The 18,013-nt window shown below is 41.5% G+C and overlaps 1 protein-coding gene across 1 annotated transcript in view; it reads left to right on the forward strand.

Moving 5' to 3' along the window:
- LOC137327453 (bromodomain and WD repeat-containing protein 1-like) overlaps positions 1 to 17,470 on the forward strand; it is a 139,787-nt gene extending 122,317 nt beyond the window's left edge. Inside the window, exons 37-40 of the mRNA XM_067993293.1 lie at positions 6,282 to 6,451; positions 7,537 to 7,784; positions 8,646 to 8,798; positions 9,667 to 17,470. Of these exons, the coding sequence (XP_067849394.1) occupies positions 6,282 to 6,451; positions 7,537 to 7,784; positions 8,646 to 8,798; positions 9,667 to 10,373 (1,278 nt within the window). The 3' untranslated portion in view covers positions 10,374 to 17,470. The remainder of the gene's footprint in view (positions 1 to 6,281; positions 6,452 to 7,536; positions 7,785 to 8,645; positions 8,799 to 9,666) is intronic.
- Positions 17,471 to 18,013: the final 543 nt, after the last annotated feature.

Consider the following 18,013-nt stretch of genomic DNA (forward strand, 5'->3'; position numbering starts at 1 on the left):
TCGCCAATGTACCATGCTCTGGGGCATCCTTTCCTGCAACGTATGAGGTAGACAACGTTGGCCGAGTCACAGGAGTATGAACCATGCACTTGGTGGGTGGTGTCCTCTCGTGTGATGGTGGTATCTGTGTCGATGATCTGGCATGTCTTGCAGAGGTTACCGTGGCAGGGTTGTGTGGTGTCGTGGACGCTGTCCTCCTGAAAGCTGGGTAATTTGCTGCGAACGATAGTCTGTTTGAGGTTGGGTGGCTGTTTAAAGGCGAGTAGTGGAGGTGTGTGGATGGCCATAGCGAGGTGTTCGTTGTCATTGATGACATGTTGAAGGCTGCGGAGAACATGGCGTAGTTTCTCCGCTCCGGGGAAGTACTGGACGACGAAGGGTACTCTGTTGGTTGCGTCCCGTGTTAGTCTTCTGAGGAGGTCTACGCGATTTTTCGCTGTGGCCCGTCGGAACTGTCGATCGATGAGTCGAGCGTCATATCCCGTTCTTACTAGGGCGTCTGTAGGTGTCCATCGCGTTCCTCCTCGTCTGAGCAGACCCTGTGTATTCGCAGGGCCTGTCCATAGGGGATGGCCTCTTTGACGTGGTTAGGGTGGAAGCTGGAAAAGTGGAGCATTGTGAGGTTGTCCGTGGGCTTGCGGTAGAGTGAGGTGCTGAGGTGCCCATCTTTGATGGAGATTCGTGTGTCCAAGAAAGAAACTGATTCTGAGGAGTAGTCCATGGTGAGCTTGATGGTGGGATGGAACTTCATGTTATCGTGTAGTCTCTTTAGTGATTCTTCGCCGTGGGTCCATAGAAAGAAAATGTCGTCGATGTATCTGGTGTATAGCGTTGGTTGGAGGTCCTGTGCAGTGAAGAAGTCCTGCTCGAATTTGTGCATGAAAATGTTGGCGTATTGGGGTGCAAATTTGGTCCCCATGGCTGTTCTGTGTGTTTGGGTAAAGAACTGGTTGTCGAAGGTGAAGACATTGTGATCCAGGATGAAGCGGATGAGTTGCAGGATGGCGTCTGGAGATTGGCTGTTGTTGGTGTTGAGTATTGATGCTGTCGCAGCGATGCCGTCATCGTGGGGGATACTGGTGTAGAGTGCCGAGACGTCCATCGTGGTGAGACGTGTTCCTGGTTCAACTGGTCCGTGGGTACTGAGTTTTTGTAGGAAGTCTGTAGTGTCGCGACAGAAGCTGGGGGTTCCCTGCACGATGGGTTTCAGGATGCCCTCGATGTATCCAGAGAGGTTCTCTCACAGGGTTCCGTTGCCTGATACGATAGGACGTCCGGGTGTGTTGGCTTTGTGTATCTTTGGGAGGCAGTAGAAGTCTCCCACGCGGGGAGTACGTGGGATGAGAGTGCGTAGGATGCTTTGAAGGTCTGGATTGAAGGTCTTGATCAGTTTGTTGAGCTGGTGGGTGTGTTCTTTGGTCGGATCTGCGGGTAACCGTCTGTAGTGTTCCTGGTTGTCCAGTTGTCGGTATGCTTCTTTGCAATAGTCCGTTCTGTTCTGTATGACGATGGCTCCTCCTTTGTCCGCTGGTTTGATGACGATGTTGCGGTTGATCTTGAGAGCGTCGATGGCGTTGCGTTGTGCTCGGGTGACATTCTGGACTGTCTTCTGAGTGCGCCTGATGAATCTGGTATTGACGCATTTCCTGACAGCTTGGGCATACATGTCAAGCTGAGGGCAGCGACCCTCCGGAGGAGTCCAGTTTGACTCTTTCCTCTTCGGTTGCTGTACCGCGGATCCCTCTGTCTGCTGTTCCGGATCATTGATTGTCTCATTGGGTTCACTGTTGAAATCTTGGGGTTTGTGGTAGAATTCCCGGAGCCTCATTCTCCTGATGAATTCCTCTGTGTCCGCCGCGAGACTAACGGGGTCCATTTTGGTAGTGGGGCAGAAATTGAGCCCTCGGCTGAGAACTTCGATTTCGTCTGGTTGAAGGGTGTGGTCGGACAAATTGACGATAGACTTCCCTGTGGTTGCAACCGTGGTACCAGGGGAAGCTTGGTCGATGCTGGTGGTGATGCCGAGTTTCTCAAGCTTCCTGCTCTTGGTTTTCATGTAGGCAGCGTAGTTTCGTTGCTTCGTCTGTTTGGCGGTATCTCGTAGCTGGTCTGCTGTGTCCTGAGTACAGGTTGAGAGTATGGACTCTATCTTGGTTTCGAGGTTGCGGCGTTTGCTGTAGAGTTGGTGTACGAGATGGTTGCGGGGTGTGCGAGAGGTACGGCGGCAGAGTCTCTCAGCGTAATCCGAGTTGTATGTGGACCTGAGTGGGTTCGTGATCTGGAGTCCTTTCGGGATCTTGTCTGCTTTCTTGCAGCTCTGTAAAAACTTGATGTCTGTGTCTATATGCGCGATCTTCTTGGATATCCTTTCCACTGTGAGCCGGCAGTCTGCCCTCAGCTTGACATGTATGCCCAAGCTGTCAGGAAATGCGTCAATACCAGATTCATCAGGCGCACTCAGAAGACAGTCCAGAATGTCACCCGAGCACAACGCAACGCCATCGACGCTCTCAAGATCATCCGCAACATCGTCATCAAACCAGCGGACAAAGGAGGAGCCATCGTCATACAGAACAGAACGGACTATTGCAAAGAAGCATACCGACAACTGGACAACCAGGAACACTACAGACGGTTACCCGCAGATCCGACCAAAGAACACACCCACCAGCTCAACAAACTGATCAAGACCTTCAATCCAGACCTTCAAAGCATCCTACGCACTCTCATCCCACGTACTCCCCGCATGGGAGACTTCTACTGCCTCCCAAAGATACACAAAGCCAACACACCCGGACGTCCTATCGTATCAGGCAACGGAACTCTGTGTGAGAACCTCTCTGGATACATCGAGGGCATCCTGAAACCCATCGTATAGGGAACCCCCAGCTTCTGTCGCGACACTACAGACTTCCTACAAAAACTCAGTACCCACGGACCAGTTGAACCAGGAACACTTCTCACCACGATGGACGTCTCGGCACTCTACACCAGTATCCCCCACGATGACGGCATCGCTGCGACAGCATCAATACTCAACACCAACAACAGCCAATCTCCAGACGCCATCCTGCAACTCATCCGCTTCATCCTGGATCACCATGTCTTCACCTTCGACAACCAGTTCTTTACCCAAACACACGGAACAGCCATGGGGACCAAATTTGCACCTCAATACGCCAACATTTTCATGCACAAATTCGAGCAGGACTTCTTCACTGCACAGGACCTCCAACCAACGCTATACATCAGATACATCGACGACATTTTCTTTCTATGGACCCACGGCGAAGAATCACTAAAGAGACTACACGATAACATCAACAAGTTCCATCCCACCATCAAGCTCACCATGGACTACTCCTCAATCAGTTTCTTTCTTGGACACACGAATCTCCATCAAAGATGGGCACCTCAGCACCTCACTCTACCGCAAGCCCACGGACAACCTCACAATGCTCCACTTTTCCAGCTTCCACCCTAACCACGTCAAAGAGGCCATCCCCTATGGACAGGCCCTGCGAATACACAGGGTCTTCTCAGACGAGGAGGAACGCGATGGACACCTACAGACGCTGAAAGACGCCCTCGTAAGAACGGGATATGACGCTCGGCTCATCGATCGACAGTTCCGACGGGCCACAGCGAAAAATCGCATGGACCTCCTCAGAAGACTAACACGGGACGCAACCAACAGAGTACCCTTCGTCGTCCAGTACTTCCCCGGAGCGGAGAAACTACGCCATGTTCTCCGCAGCCTTCAACATGTCATCAATGACGACGAATACCTCGCTAAGGCCATCCCCACACCTCCACTACTCGCCTTTAAACAGCCACCCAACCTCAAACAGACTATCGTTCGCAGCAAATTACCCAGCTTTCAGGAGAACAGCGTCCACGACACCACACAACCCTGCCACGGTAACCTCTGCAAGACATGCCAGATCATCGACACAGATACCACCATCACACGAGAGGACACCACCCACCAAGTGCATGGTTCATACTCCTGTGACTCGGCCTACGTTGTCTACCTCATACGCTGCAGGAAAGGATGCCCCGGAGCATGGTACATTGGCGAGACCATGCAGACACTGCGACAACGGATGAACGGACACCGCGCAACAATCGCCAGACAGGAGGGTTCCCTCCCAGTCGGGGAACACTTCAGCAGTCGGGGACATTCAGCCACCGACCTTCGGGTAAGCGTACTCCAAGGCGGCCTTCGAGACACACGACAACGCAAAATCATCGAGCAGAAATTGATAGCCAAGTTCCGCACCCATGAGGACGGCCTCAACCGGGATCTTGGGTTCATGTCACGCTACACGTAAGCCCACCAGCGACCAAAAGCTATCTGTTTTTAATATAACCCGTCATTTGCTGGCTTTCTCTGCCTTCCGGATGTTTCTGCCTCTCTCTCTCTCTTTTTTTCCTGTTTGTTTTTTTTTTGTTGAATGTATATCCCTCCTGATTTCCCCTTCCTGATCTCTCGCTCTCTCCCACTTCCCCCCCACCCGATTAAAGCGAATTAGGAGTAGGCTGTTCGGCCCCTCGAGCCTGCTCTGCCATTTGATAAGATCATGTCTGATCTGATTGTGACCTCAACCCTACTTTTCCGTCTACCTACTATAACCTTTGACTCCCTTGTTAATCAGGAATTAATCTGTCTAACTCAGCCTTAAAAAAATATTCAATGACCCTGCCTCCACCGCTCTCTGGGGAAGGGAGTTCCACAGTCACACGACTCTGAGAAAAAATTTCTCCTCATCTCCATCTTAAATGGGAGACCCCTTTTAAACTGTGGCCCCTAGTTCGAGTCTCTCCCACACGGGGAAACATCCTCTCAGCATCTACCCCATCAAATCCCCTCAGGATCTTTTATGTTTCAATAAAATCACCTCTCATTCTTCTAAACTCCAATGTATATAGGCCCAACTTGTCCAACCTTTCCTCATAAGATAACCCCCTCATCCCAGGAATCAGTCGGATGAACCTTCTCTGAACCGCCTCCAAAGCAATTATGTCCTTTCTTAAATAAGGAGACCAAAACTGCACACAGTATTCTAGATGTGGTCTCACCAATGCCCTATACAACTGTAGCAAAACATCTCTACTTTTATATTCCATTCCCCTTGCAATAAATGACAACATTCTATTTGCCTTCCTGATCACTTGCTGTACCTGCATACTAACTTTTTGGATTCATGTACTAGGACACCCAGATCCCTCTGTACCTCAGTGTTCTGCAATCTCTCTCCATTTAAATAATATACTTTTCTATTCCTCCTGCCAAAGTGGACAAGTTCATATTTTCCCACCTTGTACTCCATCTGTCAAATTTTTGCCCACTCACTTAACCTATCTATATCCCTTTGCAGACTCCTTCCGTCCTCTTCACAACATACTTTCCTACCTACCTTTGTGTCATCAGCAAATTTAGCAACCATACATTCGGCCCCTTCATCCAAGTCATCGATATAGATTGTAAATAGTTGAGGCCCAAGCACTGATCCCTGTGGCACTCGACTCGTTACATCTTGCCAACCTGAAAATTACCCTTTTTTGCCTACTCTCTGTTTCCTGTTAACTAACCAATCCTTTATCCATGCTTATATGTTATCCCTACACCATGAGCTCTTATTTTGCGGAGTAGCCTTTGATGTGGCGCCTTGTGGTGATTGTAAATGTATTAAGCTCCTCCCTCCCTTTCACCTCTTGATTCACAATTATTTCTGATTCCCTTTTCTTTCTTGCCCCTCCCCCTCCTCCTCCCCCCTCCCCCCCTCTCTTCCCACCCCCCCAAGATCCAGCTCTTCCCCCACCCCACCCCCCACCGTCTTCTTACGGAAGAATTTAAAAATGGGTAGATATATAAAACTGCAGTGTGGAATGAAAATTTTTCCAAGGTTACAGCTCCTGGTTCATTAAGCTCTGACTTGATGAATAGTATGTTTGTGTGGCGCCAGATTCAACTGTGATGCCCTTTCTTCCCTTTTACAAGCTCCCTCTTCCCCCTTTTTAAATAGCCTCCCAATACTCAATGGCAAGGCTCATAGATGAATAATAATTACTCGGGTGAGGCTCTTAATTGTGGGAACCATATTTGTTATAAATCAGCACCTTTTCAGGAGAAAAAGTGAGAAATTTGGAAGAGAAACCATTTAATGCTGATTTTGAATGGATTATGTAACGATCTATAATAGTGATTCCATTAGGAAGTTGCTGTGCTATGCTTTATATTAGAATACTCTTAACAGCTATTTTTAAAAAACATTTAGATATACAGCATGACTCTGAGGTTGTCTGCATTTTTTGAGGACCAAATTCGAACAATTGTCTCTGATTACAAAACGGCTCTAAAGTACAATAAAAGGAGTCAGCACAAACAGAGATGCAAGAAACGTCTACACAGTTCTGACGCCTCCAGGTCAAGTAGCAGAGCCTCCAGGTATGTTATTTGTAGTGTGATGTTATCTTTAAACAGATCGCTACAAAAATTAAGCCAGTGGTCAATTTTTGATTTTTTTCAACCACTGCAATTCCATACATCGGCTCTAACAGCGCAGCATGCCCTTACTCTGGGGAGGAGGGGTTAATGGAGGTGCCAAGTGATACGCTGAGAAATTTAACACACGACTTTGGAAACTCATCTTTTGGAGAGTTGTGGATGTAATACTGTGTTATATCATTTTGTGGTGCACCTCAGTGGTCCATGTTTATGTTAAGTACCTTAGAAAAAGATAAGGCTAGTTTTTATTTTTGCAGGGGTGGGTGGAAGATTAATGGGTTTGAATTAAAATGATGGTTATATGTCCAAAAAGCACTTGTAGGATCGTAAGTGAAGAGATATCTTAATGTTAAAAGTAGGGTATCGTGCATGATTCAAGAGTTTTCTACAGAATACCTATGGAATGATTAAACAACGAATATGTCTTGTAAGTGTTAAGTTCAATCACTGGGATTGGTATGGGATTTTTATGTTGCTAACTGTGAGGCAATGTCAATTATGCCATTCTTATAGCAGGAATTTCATGCCAAATTTATTGGTAGCTTTGTGAATTTTGTACAAGCGGCAGATTCTGGCAGCCTCAGGGGAATGAGAACCAAGAATGTTTGAGAAAAAACTTTATACACAGCAGGTGAGAAAAGAATCGCCTGACCAAGATGCAGTGGTCTTAAAGGGATAGTTTCTTGAGGTGTTCCAAGCAAGTTGCACATGAGGCTTGTTCCAATATGGAATAATGTCCATGTGACATTAAAAGGGAAATATCACAATGGATATCTAGCATTATGAGTAGAGAAAGATGACAATCTGTACTCCCTTGTTAGGAGAATGTAGTTTGCATGAATGTAGAATTTCAGAAAATAATGGGGATTTAAAATTGTGTATGTGCATATGTATCTATGTTGTACTATACCACCCATATGATCTACAATCCTTGGAATATTACTTACAGGTACCACCATTTATAATTTCAAGAAAGTAGCCAGCAATCAATTTGAACTGTTTACTTGTTTTTGTGCCATCTTTAGTCCAGAACGAAAACGGAAACCAATGAAGCCTCAGGCAAAAGTGGAACATCTTTCCAAAAGATCTACCTCATTAAGTTCATCTCGGAACAGCACAAGTAGCACTGGAGATAGTGCCTGTAGTGACGCTTCTGAGCATTCTTCTACATTACTCAGAGTGAGGAATGTGAGGGCCTCCAGGGCAACTGTCTTAACCATAAAGAAAGAAAGAAAAAAAGACTTGCCCAATGGATCAGTTGGATCAACAACGGGTGAGCAAACAAACATACTGAATTCAGTTTGATTCATGTGTGGATTGTGTTGCTACATTAAAGGCGCTATATAAATGCAAATTGTTGTTGAATAAACAGCAGGTCATAGTACAATGTATCTGTTTCTTATGGTTTCATATTTTAGGTCTTATGCACATTTTCTTTTTGCCATAGTGAAGTCTTGCAATATTAAATTTTGATATATTGTATCTTGATTTACTTCAAAGTTTAGCTTGGTGCTTATTCCTAGAGTAAAGCTGTTTTGAATTTTAGTTTCATATGTCAGAGTAATTTTGTGGGTGCATTCAACTGCTGTTGGTATGGTCCTGTTTCCCTGGACTGTCTTGCTGATTTCCTGATATCCTAGATTGCTACTTGTATCAACACTGTGTTTAAAACTAGCCTGACCTGCCCTCTATAAATTTCACATTACTCTCCAGCCACTCTCCTCTTTCCATCTCCCAGTCAACACAAGACTGGGATTCTGAACAGTCGACACTGTTCCTAACTATGCTGCTGTGTTGGTTTGTTTGAACTTAACATGGTGTACAAAACATCAGGTCTCAGTGATGATCTCTTGCTGGTTTAAAAAATAATAATGACTACAAGTCACGATTCTGATTTTTAAAAAAAAGGAGTGAAATGATGCAAAAGATCTCTGTGGAGAGCCTTTTTAAAAAAAATTAAAAGGAGCAGTGACACCTTTTTGTGAAGTCCCCTAGTGACTAATAGTTTGCGTGAAGATCCAGAGCAAATATCTAAATATAAGTAGAGAACAAGCCAACTGGAAAGGGTTTGCATACCTGAGTAAATAAGACTCTAAATAAGAGAGCACTCTTTCTTTGATATTGTGTCTCTTAGCATCAGAAAGTGAAGACTCCAGTGAAAGTTCCGCCGAAGAGAATGAAAGCACTATGAAATCTACGGCCTCTTCTCCGAATGGTGCTTGGGCAGAGTCCACGGCTGGTAGCAGTAGGACAGTAAGAAATCGCTTGTTATTTAAACAAAAAACAGGTGAGCATGACTGAGCGAGTGATTCTTTTTAATATAAAGCAACTATGTGGTTCTTTTGGTTTAGATACACATCTTGAAAAGTATCTCAAATTTTGACTTTCACCTGCACACTAGTTCAGATGAGACTGGCAACTCAGCAGTGTTTGGGATTAAATCTGTCATCTTCATTACTGTGTACCATGGATTACTGTTTGTGTGCTGTGCTGGTTACTGAATTATTTTATTTACAGTACAATTTTTTTCTGGAGAGATTTGCATGATAGTTTAGTGTATTGATTCTCCTGTTTCATTCATTTGAGATATCAGTTCACTTCTTTCTCTTGTCATTTATTAAGTGTTAGCTTGATTTAGTTTGTCTCACACACAATCTAAGCTGACATTTCTGTGCAGTACTGAGGGAGGCTGCATGATGGCACTGCCACCCTTTGGATGAGACATTTAAATTTAGGCCCTATCTTGTTCCAGTGGTTCAGCTGGATGTTACAAGATCTCATGGCATAATTTTGATTAAAAGTAGGAATTCTCTTGGTGCACTGGCCAACATTTTGCCTTAATTCATCACCACCACCGGAAACAGATAAATCTTGCAACGTGCAAAATGTCTCTAGTGTTTGCCTATCTAAGAGTTGCTACTCTTCATTGTGTGTGAAATGTTTTGAAATGTTTCTGAGACACATTTAAAATATGACTTTTTTTTCTTTCTTGTCTTTCACTACCATTCTGATTCTCTAGAAGGCCAGATGATCTGGATTATGTTTTTTGATATGGCTACCAGCAGTTCTGATTCAGCTTTTCCCAATTTTGACTTTATTTCCCTTTTCTAACTGAAGGCTTTCAAAAGGTGAAACCAGTTTTTGTTCTATTGCAGAAACAGCTACAAGTGGTACTCAGGTAAATGGACACAACAGAAAATTGGTCCGTCAGACTGCTGCAGCTAAGAAACGCAAGATCTTGAGTGATTCTGAGGAAGAAGAGTCCCATTCTGAGAGGGAGCAGGAGATGTTCGGTGCAGTTAAGAGAAGAAAGTGTGCAAATGTTTTGGAAGAGGATGACTCTCTGTCTGAGAGCCAGCAGCGGCAGGAAGAGGAATGCAGTAAATCTAGTTCCAGTAGCAGTACCAGTTCTGGGACTGAAAGTAGCTCAAGCTCTAGTTCTGAATCAAAACCCCAGTCAGACTCTGAATCCCGGTCTGTTTCTGATTTGGATAGCGATTACAATGTGAAAACAAAGACAAAAGTGAAAGCAAAGACAAAACTGAAGAAAGGGAGACCTAAAGGGAGAGAAAAAAACAAAGTAGCTATCTGTAAAAAAGCCACCAGCAGGTTAAAATATAAGAAACAGCAAAAGATCTTGGACAGCGATGAGGAGGAGGAGGATTATGATGACTCTGATTATGTAAAACGAGATCGTGTTTGTAGACCATCTGCAATAAGGACCAGAAATCAAGGCAGAAGGACTGTAAGATATGATGATTTCGATTCAGATACAGACAGTGTCTTACATAATGAGATTGCTAACCATGGAGTGTCCCGGTCTGGACGGGTACGGCGGATACCCATGAGAGTGAGAGACTGAGATGCAGCCATTTATTGGCATTGTACCACTGTGAATTTTTTTCTCTAAAATTTCAGGGATTATATTTATATTTTTCTGGATTATTTTTCTGGGGGAGGGGGGGAAGCTGGCTGTTCATGGACACAAAATCATGACTGATATTGCAAACATTAAGGAACATGTAGTAACAGCACAAAAAACTGCAATAGTACATAAGGCAACTCTAGCGATGTCTATGGACCATGCTAGAAAGGTGTGTGCAACTTAGTTTTGTCTACTATTAAGCACTACAGCTAAGGTTATTTATTTTTGCTGCCTTGCATGTATTTTAAGCCAACTGAACAGCATATCTCTGTCTCTCCAGTTGTCAAAGCAGTTATTTTTCACAATTAGACACTGGATTATGGCAGCAGGAAGAAACACACAAGTTTTACACCCAATGATTTATGATAATGGCTTTGCATTAATTGAATTTATGTTCAAGTCAAATATTTTTGACTAAAGCTTGTGTATTTTAATGCCAGTTTAGAGATTTTTTTTTGGAGGGGGAATGGTAGAATGGAAGGAAAATGACTCTCAAAATCCCACTGTAGTTTGGTAAAGGTTAAAAGTCTTCAGATTTTCTTTTCAAGTAGGTGCACAGTATTGCACAAAAGCCTGTGACTTTTTTTTGTCCTAACATTTTACATTGACGACTAATAGTTTAATCTAGCAGTAAATCAGGTACTTCTGATTGTTTAAATTTTCTGTCACTTCGGCAGCCATACTCTGTGCCTGATCAATTTGCTGATTCTTGATGGACAGTTTTTTCTTTGGGTAAAGGACCAGAATAACGTAATAAGTGTACTACTGGCTTTACTGGTCAGAGTATATAAATATTTCCTTAATTTTTTCCCCCCATTTATTAAAAGTTAGAAAGGGAGAGGAAAGAGAAAATCAGTATTTACACAGTACTGGACTGATTATCTAATTGCTGGTGCAGTAACAGGGCAAATCTGTTCAGAATGTGAATAGCTTGACAGAGTTGAGGAGTAATAGCTTAGAAGTTATAAGCAGATAAATTAGAAAATGCAGGAAAAAGATACCCAAGTGACACACTTTGACTTGGTCTAGTTTAAAATCAATTTTTCCTCAGTTTTAAATGACTTTTCTGGTAACTACTCATTTTTTCTGTTTTAAGTGAATCACATTTAGTTTGTTTAATTGTTTTTTGTTACTATCTCCATATCTGTGCAAATTGTTAATGCTGGCCATCAAATTTAGCAGAGGGTAGAGTCTTGTTTTTAAAAAAAAGACCTTCATTAAAGACAGTTTAAAAGCATTATTACATTTTTTTTTAAAGAGGGGTGTAATCTGAGCAAATTCAGACAGCATGGATTAACTTTGGAGTCAAAATGGTGTCTCTTTGCTATGATAAATCTCGTGTGAATATTTTAAAACAACACTTCAAAGTAGAGAGTATATTCCCAACCCTTGGGCCACTGGTGTGCCGTACACCATTGGTACCGTCAATCTATAATTTTAACTGAAGTTACACCCACTTTCAGAGTGTGAGAATTTGTTTGGAAGAACATTTCTCTTGCCTTCCTCTTCTGATGGCAATGATTCATGCTGAGGTGCAATTCCATGGACGATGCCAGCCATTCGGTACCTTGCCCGACGTGTGTCTAAGCAGTGAGCATTCACAGGCTTATCCAACCAAAGGGCTGATGAAATGCGGGGATATTTCACCCAAACCTAATCTTGGCTTTACCTAACAACCATGTCACGTACTTTCCGGCAAGTGTCGATAGATAATCAATGGAAGAACCCTTGCTGTTACTTCTCCTTCCCAGTCTAGGGATGTTGAGGTCAACTCTAGCTCCCCCACCGCTCCCCAGACTGAGGTTAGATAACAGGGATCAAACTTGGGACTTTGCTGTTCTACATAGCTCAGTATCATGATGCTACTGTATTGAGTCATTGGAGAAGCCCCAATATGTGTCTTTTAATTCCAAATTGCTTGCCAATTCCCACAGCAAAATTCACCTGGGATGGCACATAGCATTATTTATACTCCAGTTTTGACTGAATCTGCAACAAATCACTGATGCCCATAAGTTGCTAGGCAGAACCCCCTTCGATAAATATGTCTTCAATTCAGTTACGAATTGTAGATCACAAAGAAAGTTCACAGGAATGTTGCAAGAAAAGTAATTCCATAGTTCTTATATTGACAGGAATGCAAATGCACCAAAATAAATTTCCATAGTATAACTTTTCTGCCTATTTATAAAACAGTTTGTCTTAAGTCTACATTAGGTCCCTCATGCTATAAAATTGTCTTTATTTTCTGAAGACATCTACCCACTGCTAACTATAATGATCCAAGAAGTGTTAGCGAATATACTTTCATTTATTTTTTGCATATACAAAACTGCTGGATTGCTTTTAGTTCTGTTATTTTACAAAATGTTTAAATTTCACTTCAGTTTATTACAATGAGCCATTTATTTAAGAAAATATTTAATTTGTACTGCAACCAGTTGTTGGATTGTTAGTCAGGCTAAGTTTTGTTTTTCCTGTTAACTAAATCAGATTGACCTACCCCTTTCATGTATTCTGTTTTAGCCTTTTCAAAAATCTATGATAGTGTAATTAAACATCTTCAATGTGCACATTTAGCTTTTAAAAGAACACACACAACAAACACCTATTAAAATTTGTGAACCTATTAAGTTGCTGACATTTTTGGCAGAGCAAGACCGTTGGCCACCATTCTTCAGACACGTTATACCCGGGATGGCTTGCTTACAGCATTTCCCATCTATCACGTGTATTTTTTTCGGGGGTGTGAGGGGAGGGAGTGAAAGGAAGTCAACTGAAATTTTTATGCTGTTCAATCTTATAAAAATGGAAGTTTATTTTAAAACAAATTGCAGCCAAGCTTTGCATTTACTACGTGCAAAATGTCCTGGGGATACCAGATGATCGCCTCTGAAGGAGAGGAGGTAGTTGAAATTTCTCACCTAAGAGAGAGTGTGATTTCTGACGTCAACTAGAGTAATTTCTGAAATTGTTCAGCATGATTTATGACTGCAGCCACAGTTTTGTTCAGTCTGATATATATATATATATAAAAAAACCCTGTAACGGCAAGTGACCTTTTAGCTCATCCACAGTTTTAGTGTGGAGTTTTCTTTATAAAAAGAAATTGGTGCCTTCAGTTTTGTCTGTGCCTACAGTGATACTAGATGACATTTCCAATCTTTTTGTGGCAGTTGTCCTCAGGAGCATATTAAAATGGAATGTTTTGCCTCAGCCTACACCCCTCCCCAGCTTGAATGTTGCAAAATATTTTGCCACCTCATATTTTCTACATTTAATGTCCATTTCAAATGGAGAGGTAGTTTTGATGAGATGGTTATGGTTGTATGTAAAACATAGTTTTTTTTCTACTTTTAGTTGCTTGCATTATCTGAGAATCTATGAATTGTCTTCCACTTAGGAATTTTGTTTTGGGTAAAACATCCTTCAATATTGGATATTGTTTAGCCTGTTAGATATAAGGAAAAATGGTGCTAATTCTGCATCAGTTGGTGCATTTAGAAAATAATGTAAATTTATAGAGTAACCACAACAGTCAGGTAATTTGCACCAAGACATCAACTTTTAATAGGTCATTGTTAACTAAGTATAAACACTTTTGATGTCTTTAATGGAGCAATAAATCCATCTTGGGAGACGCAGAAAGTTCTCTGGAATATAGTTGGGATAAGACAATGAATGTAAAGATGGCAGTTTCAAAAATGGTAAAGCTGAGTGTCTAAATTAATCTTGGAAGTACCTCAATTATCAACCAATGTTCGAATATCTACTATGTAATTCCTTGGATCATGAATCACATGGTTTACTTTTGATTTCATTTCTTACCATAGTTTTATTTTCTTGTCCATTTCCAACAATTGGTTGAGCAGCAAAATACTAATATGTTCAGCAAATTTGTTCACTATACTAGATACTTCAAATGTATGCATTCCATCCTTTTGTTGATTTTTAAATTCCATCATGCAACTCCCTTTCCCACCCCCAATCCAATTAATTGTAAGAGAACGTATTTTCCTTGTAGAGCTTGGAGGAAGGGAGGAAGGTGGGGGTGCAGAGAAGAGATCTCGGATTGTCTAATCCATAGTATTTGGTTCATTGGGTGATTTTTGTGTCTTTGCATGGATTGTACTACATAATCCAATTGTAAATGGATCAACAAAAGTCCAGCATTACGTATTCTGGCTATTTGTTTTTCCACTGATCCTTTAGGGGAGCACAGTATACTATTTCCAACTGAGGCAGGTGACCTACTCCTATGCCACTCTAACACCTAGGAGCTGCATAAGAACAACATTGGCTAACCTTTGTTTTCTAATGCTTCCCCATCCCATAATTCCACAACCATACCAGTGTGTTGTGACTCTGGCCAACCCTTTTAAATTTTGTATTGCATGTAAAACTGTTCATATAAACAGGTAGATTTATCTGAATATTACCAATGGCAGTTAAAATGCCTAGTATGTAATGACAGGATCTTACTATATTACATCATTTAGGCGATCAGTCTGTTGCTGAACAAAACCATGTTATAACAGGAAACATTAGTGCCTAACATCACCCAAAGTACACTAATATATTTTTTATTAATTGAAAAATGCAGTTTGCCAAACTAAAGTTAAAATCTGTAGCAAAATAGTGATAAACGTAGAAATTCCAGGTATCAAGGTGCTGGCTTTTGCAGGAGTACAGTTCTGCAGGCTTTGGGCACCCTCCACTAATTGTTAGCCTTAATAATGAGTATCAGCAGGCTGTTCGAGCTGAGCCAAGTGTGATCCTGAAGACTCTCATTTTGCACAGAAGTTTCCTTTCACTGCAATGAACTTTTGTTCACTCGTGCCTGGGCAGCTAGTGTCAGAAGCCTGATCAAATGGAGGCACTGTGGCTCTGCCCAATCCTTCTATTCACATACAATTTTGAAAAAGATGGATCGCAATCTGGAACAGGAACCCTGACTTTTTTTCCCCTCCCTAGCCCAGGGATGCTGTGACCATTTGAATCGCCATAGTCCTCTTCCTCTTCCTTTGCCCATAGGTGAACAGCACAGGGATTGAACTTGTAATTTGTAATAGAAGCATTGGCACATTAGGTACCATTCTGTTGTGCAGGCAAAATTCTGCTTTGATTTTTTTAAAAATGTTGAGGGGAAAATCCTAGATAACTTGTGTGTGACAAAATTAGATCTCTTTTCTGACTATGAATTCTCAGCGTTCTCTTTCTAGGATTTTTTTGTGAATATGATGAAAAATACACTTGCCCAGAAAATGTAATTCTAAATTACTCTACCAAGTGATTACATTTGTCAGGGAATGACATAATAGTTGCAGTGAATTCATTTTCTGGAGGTGTTGCTTGACTGAGATTTTTATCCTTAAGCATGATGGATTAAAGAGTAAAAACCAAGAACAGTGATTTCCACCTATAGTTTGCATTACATTTACAGCTGATTTTGATATCCTACCTCTTTTATAAAGAAAGGTTAATGATTCAGGTGAGACTGGATTTTGAAGACCTCAACCCAAAACTTCAACCTTTCTTTATACTTCAGACCTATTGTACATTTTCAGCGTTTGCGTTTTACTTTTTTAAAAAAATGCAATTCACATCCAACATTATGTTGACTCCAAAACAAGTTATAAAGCCATTTCAGTTTAGGAACAAACTTAAATCCTTTTTAATCAAAAAATAATTTCCCCAATGTCTAATATCCAACTGAATTGTATCACTGTTTATAGTTTAAGCACAGATTTCTTTCAAATTAAAATTTGGAGGGCACTTGAGAAAAAAGAAAAAAATTTCTATAGCGCAAAGTTTTGTTTACATACTGACATTGCCTGTAAAACTTTTCTGACCTGTAGACTTGATCAGCAACTTTCTAACTCTTTGGGAATAATAGTATAATAAGTGACTATGCATTTGGGTTTCCAGTTATAAGTACAATATTGGAAAAAGAAAACACTAAGAATTTTCTAAGACTTTTTTTTTTAAAAGTATAAAAATTCAAACATTTAACTGGTTTTGATTTAATACAAGTAGGTAAATAAAATTATATTGGTTTTGGAAAACATGCCATGCTTTATTGTGTTGCATACTCTGTTACGGAGTGGGTGATGTTTCCACAGACTTCCAGTCCTGGAAGTTGATAACTTGTGCACGTGTGTGATACAGCAGCAATGTCCCAGATGATGTGATTATGGCATTTAGAGGTTTTGTTTGGGGAGGAAAGCAGCATTCCCATCATTTCAGAAGTAGAGTGCTGCATTGCCAAATTGGAGTGCCTGAGGCCTAATCCTCCTCTTGACTTCCTTCAGTGGACAACTTTATGAATTCATTATTGGTTGAGCCTCTAGGTGGGATACTTAATGGAGTTTGATCTTGGAGAGAAAGGAAAAAGAAAAACAGCAAGACAGTAACCATGTCTGCAGAAGCATACCCCACTATTACACTGCAACAGAGCAGCAGCAACAACAATTATTGACCAGTTCAAGGAACAGACCACCCCTCATTTGTGACTAAAGGCAAAACTGGTGTGAGTTGGGGGGAGGGGGGGTATGAGGAATAAATGGGTTTAACATTGTATAAATAATCTTGAAAGTATAGATTAGTTCTAAAGTACAGAATAATCTTGCTGTCCCCACTTCAAAAATTGAGAACATGTTTATTCTTTTTCCTGGGACATTGCTTTTGCCAAATTGTTTCTATTATGATCTCAGGACCCTGTATATGTACAAACTGAAGAATCAAATTATTCAGGGAGAGGTGTTTGCCTAAATGGCAGACTTCAGTTTTCTTTGATATGCAAGGAAAAACATTGGCTGTTTATTGTAAATTGTACATATGTAAAAGTTTGGAAAACATGCAATTTTTGCCTTAGCAGCATAGCATATTGTACAAATTAATAGTGTATGTGGTTGTGATTATGCTATTTTCCAGGTTTTATGTGGAAAACTGATTCCCTCCGCCGCCGCCCCCCCCCCCCCCGTTTAAAAAAACACACGCAATTCCTTGTTTAAAAATAAAAGGCATTTCAAAAATTCTGTCCTTGTATTCTTTGCAGGGATTTATGGTGAGTTGTGTCTTGTGGACTTTATGGAGCTACCTCATATCCTGGAAACATTGTGGGTAGCCACGTCTGCAGAAGCATATCCTACTATTATACTGCAACAAAGCAGTAGCAGCAACAACTATTATAGATCAGTCCAAGGATCAGCCCACTCCTCATTTATGACTGAAAGCAAAACTGGCATGAGTTGGGGAAGGGGTATGAGGGACAAATGGGTTTAAAATTGTATAAATAATTGATATATATCAGCAATCCTGATTTAGGAAAGGTGTGTAAACAGGAGGAAATTATTGAGGGTAGGGAACACATACAGGGTTTCTTGTAACTCCATCTTATCAATATCACTATGGTCAATGCATTTCTGAATCTTCCCCTGTCGTTCTTCCTAAGTTCCAAATATGCTGCCCTACATGCACTTCCTCCTTACATTGTCATTGTGTTGAAAGTAACCTTACATTGTCATTGTGTTGAAAAATGTAAGGAATCTTACAACACCAGGTTATAGTCCAACTGT

The sequence above is a fragment of the Heptranchias perlo genome, chromosome 11, assembly GCF_035084215.1.
Source record: "Heptranchias perlo isolate sHepPer1 chromosome 11, sHepPer1.hap1, whole genome shotgun sequence".
NCBI classification, from domain to species: Eukaryota; Metazoa; Chordata; class Chondrichthyes; order Hexanchiformes; family Hexanchidae; genus Heptranchias; species Heptranchias perlo.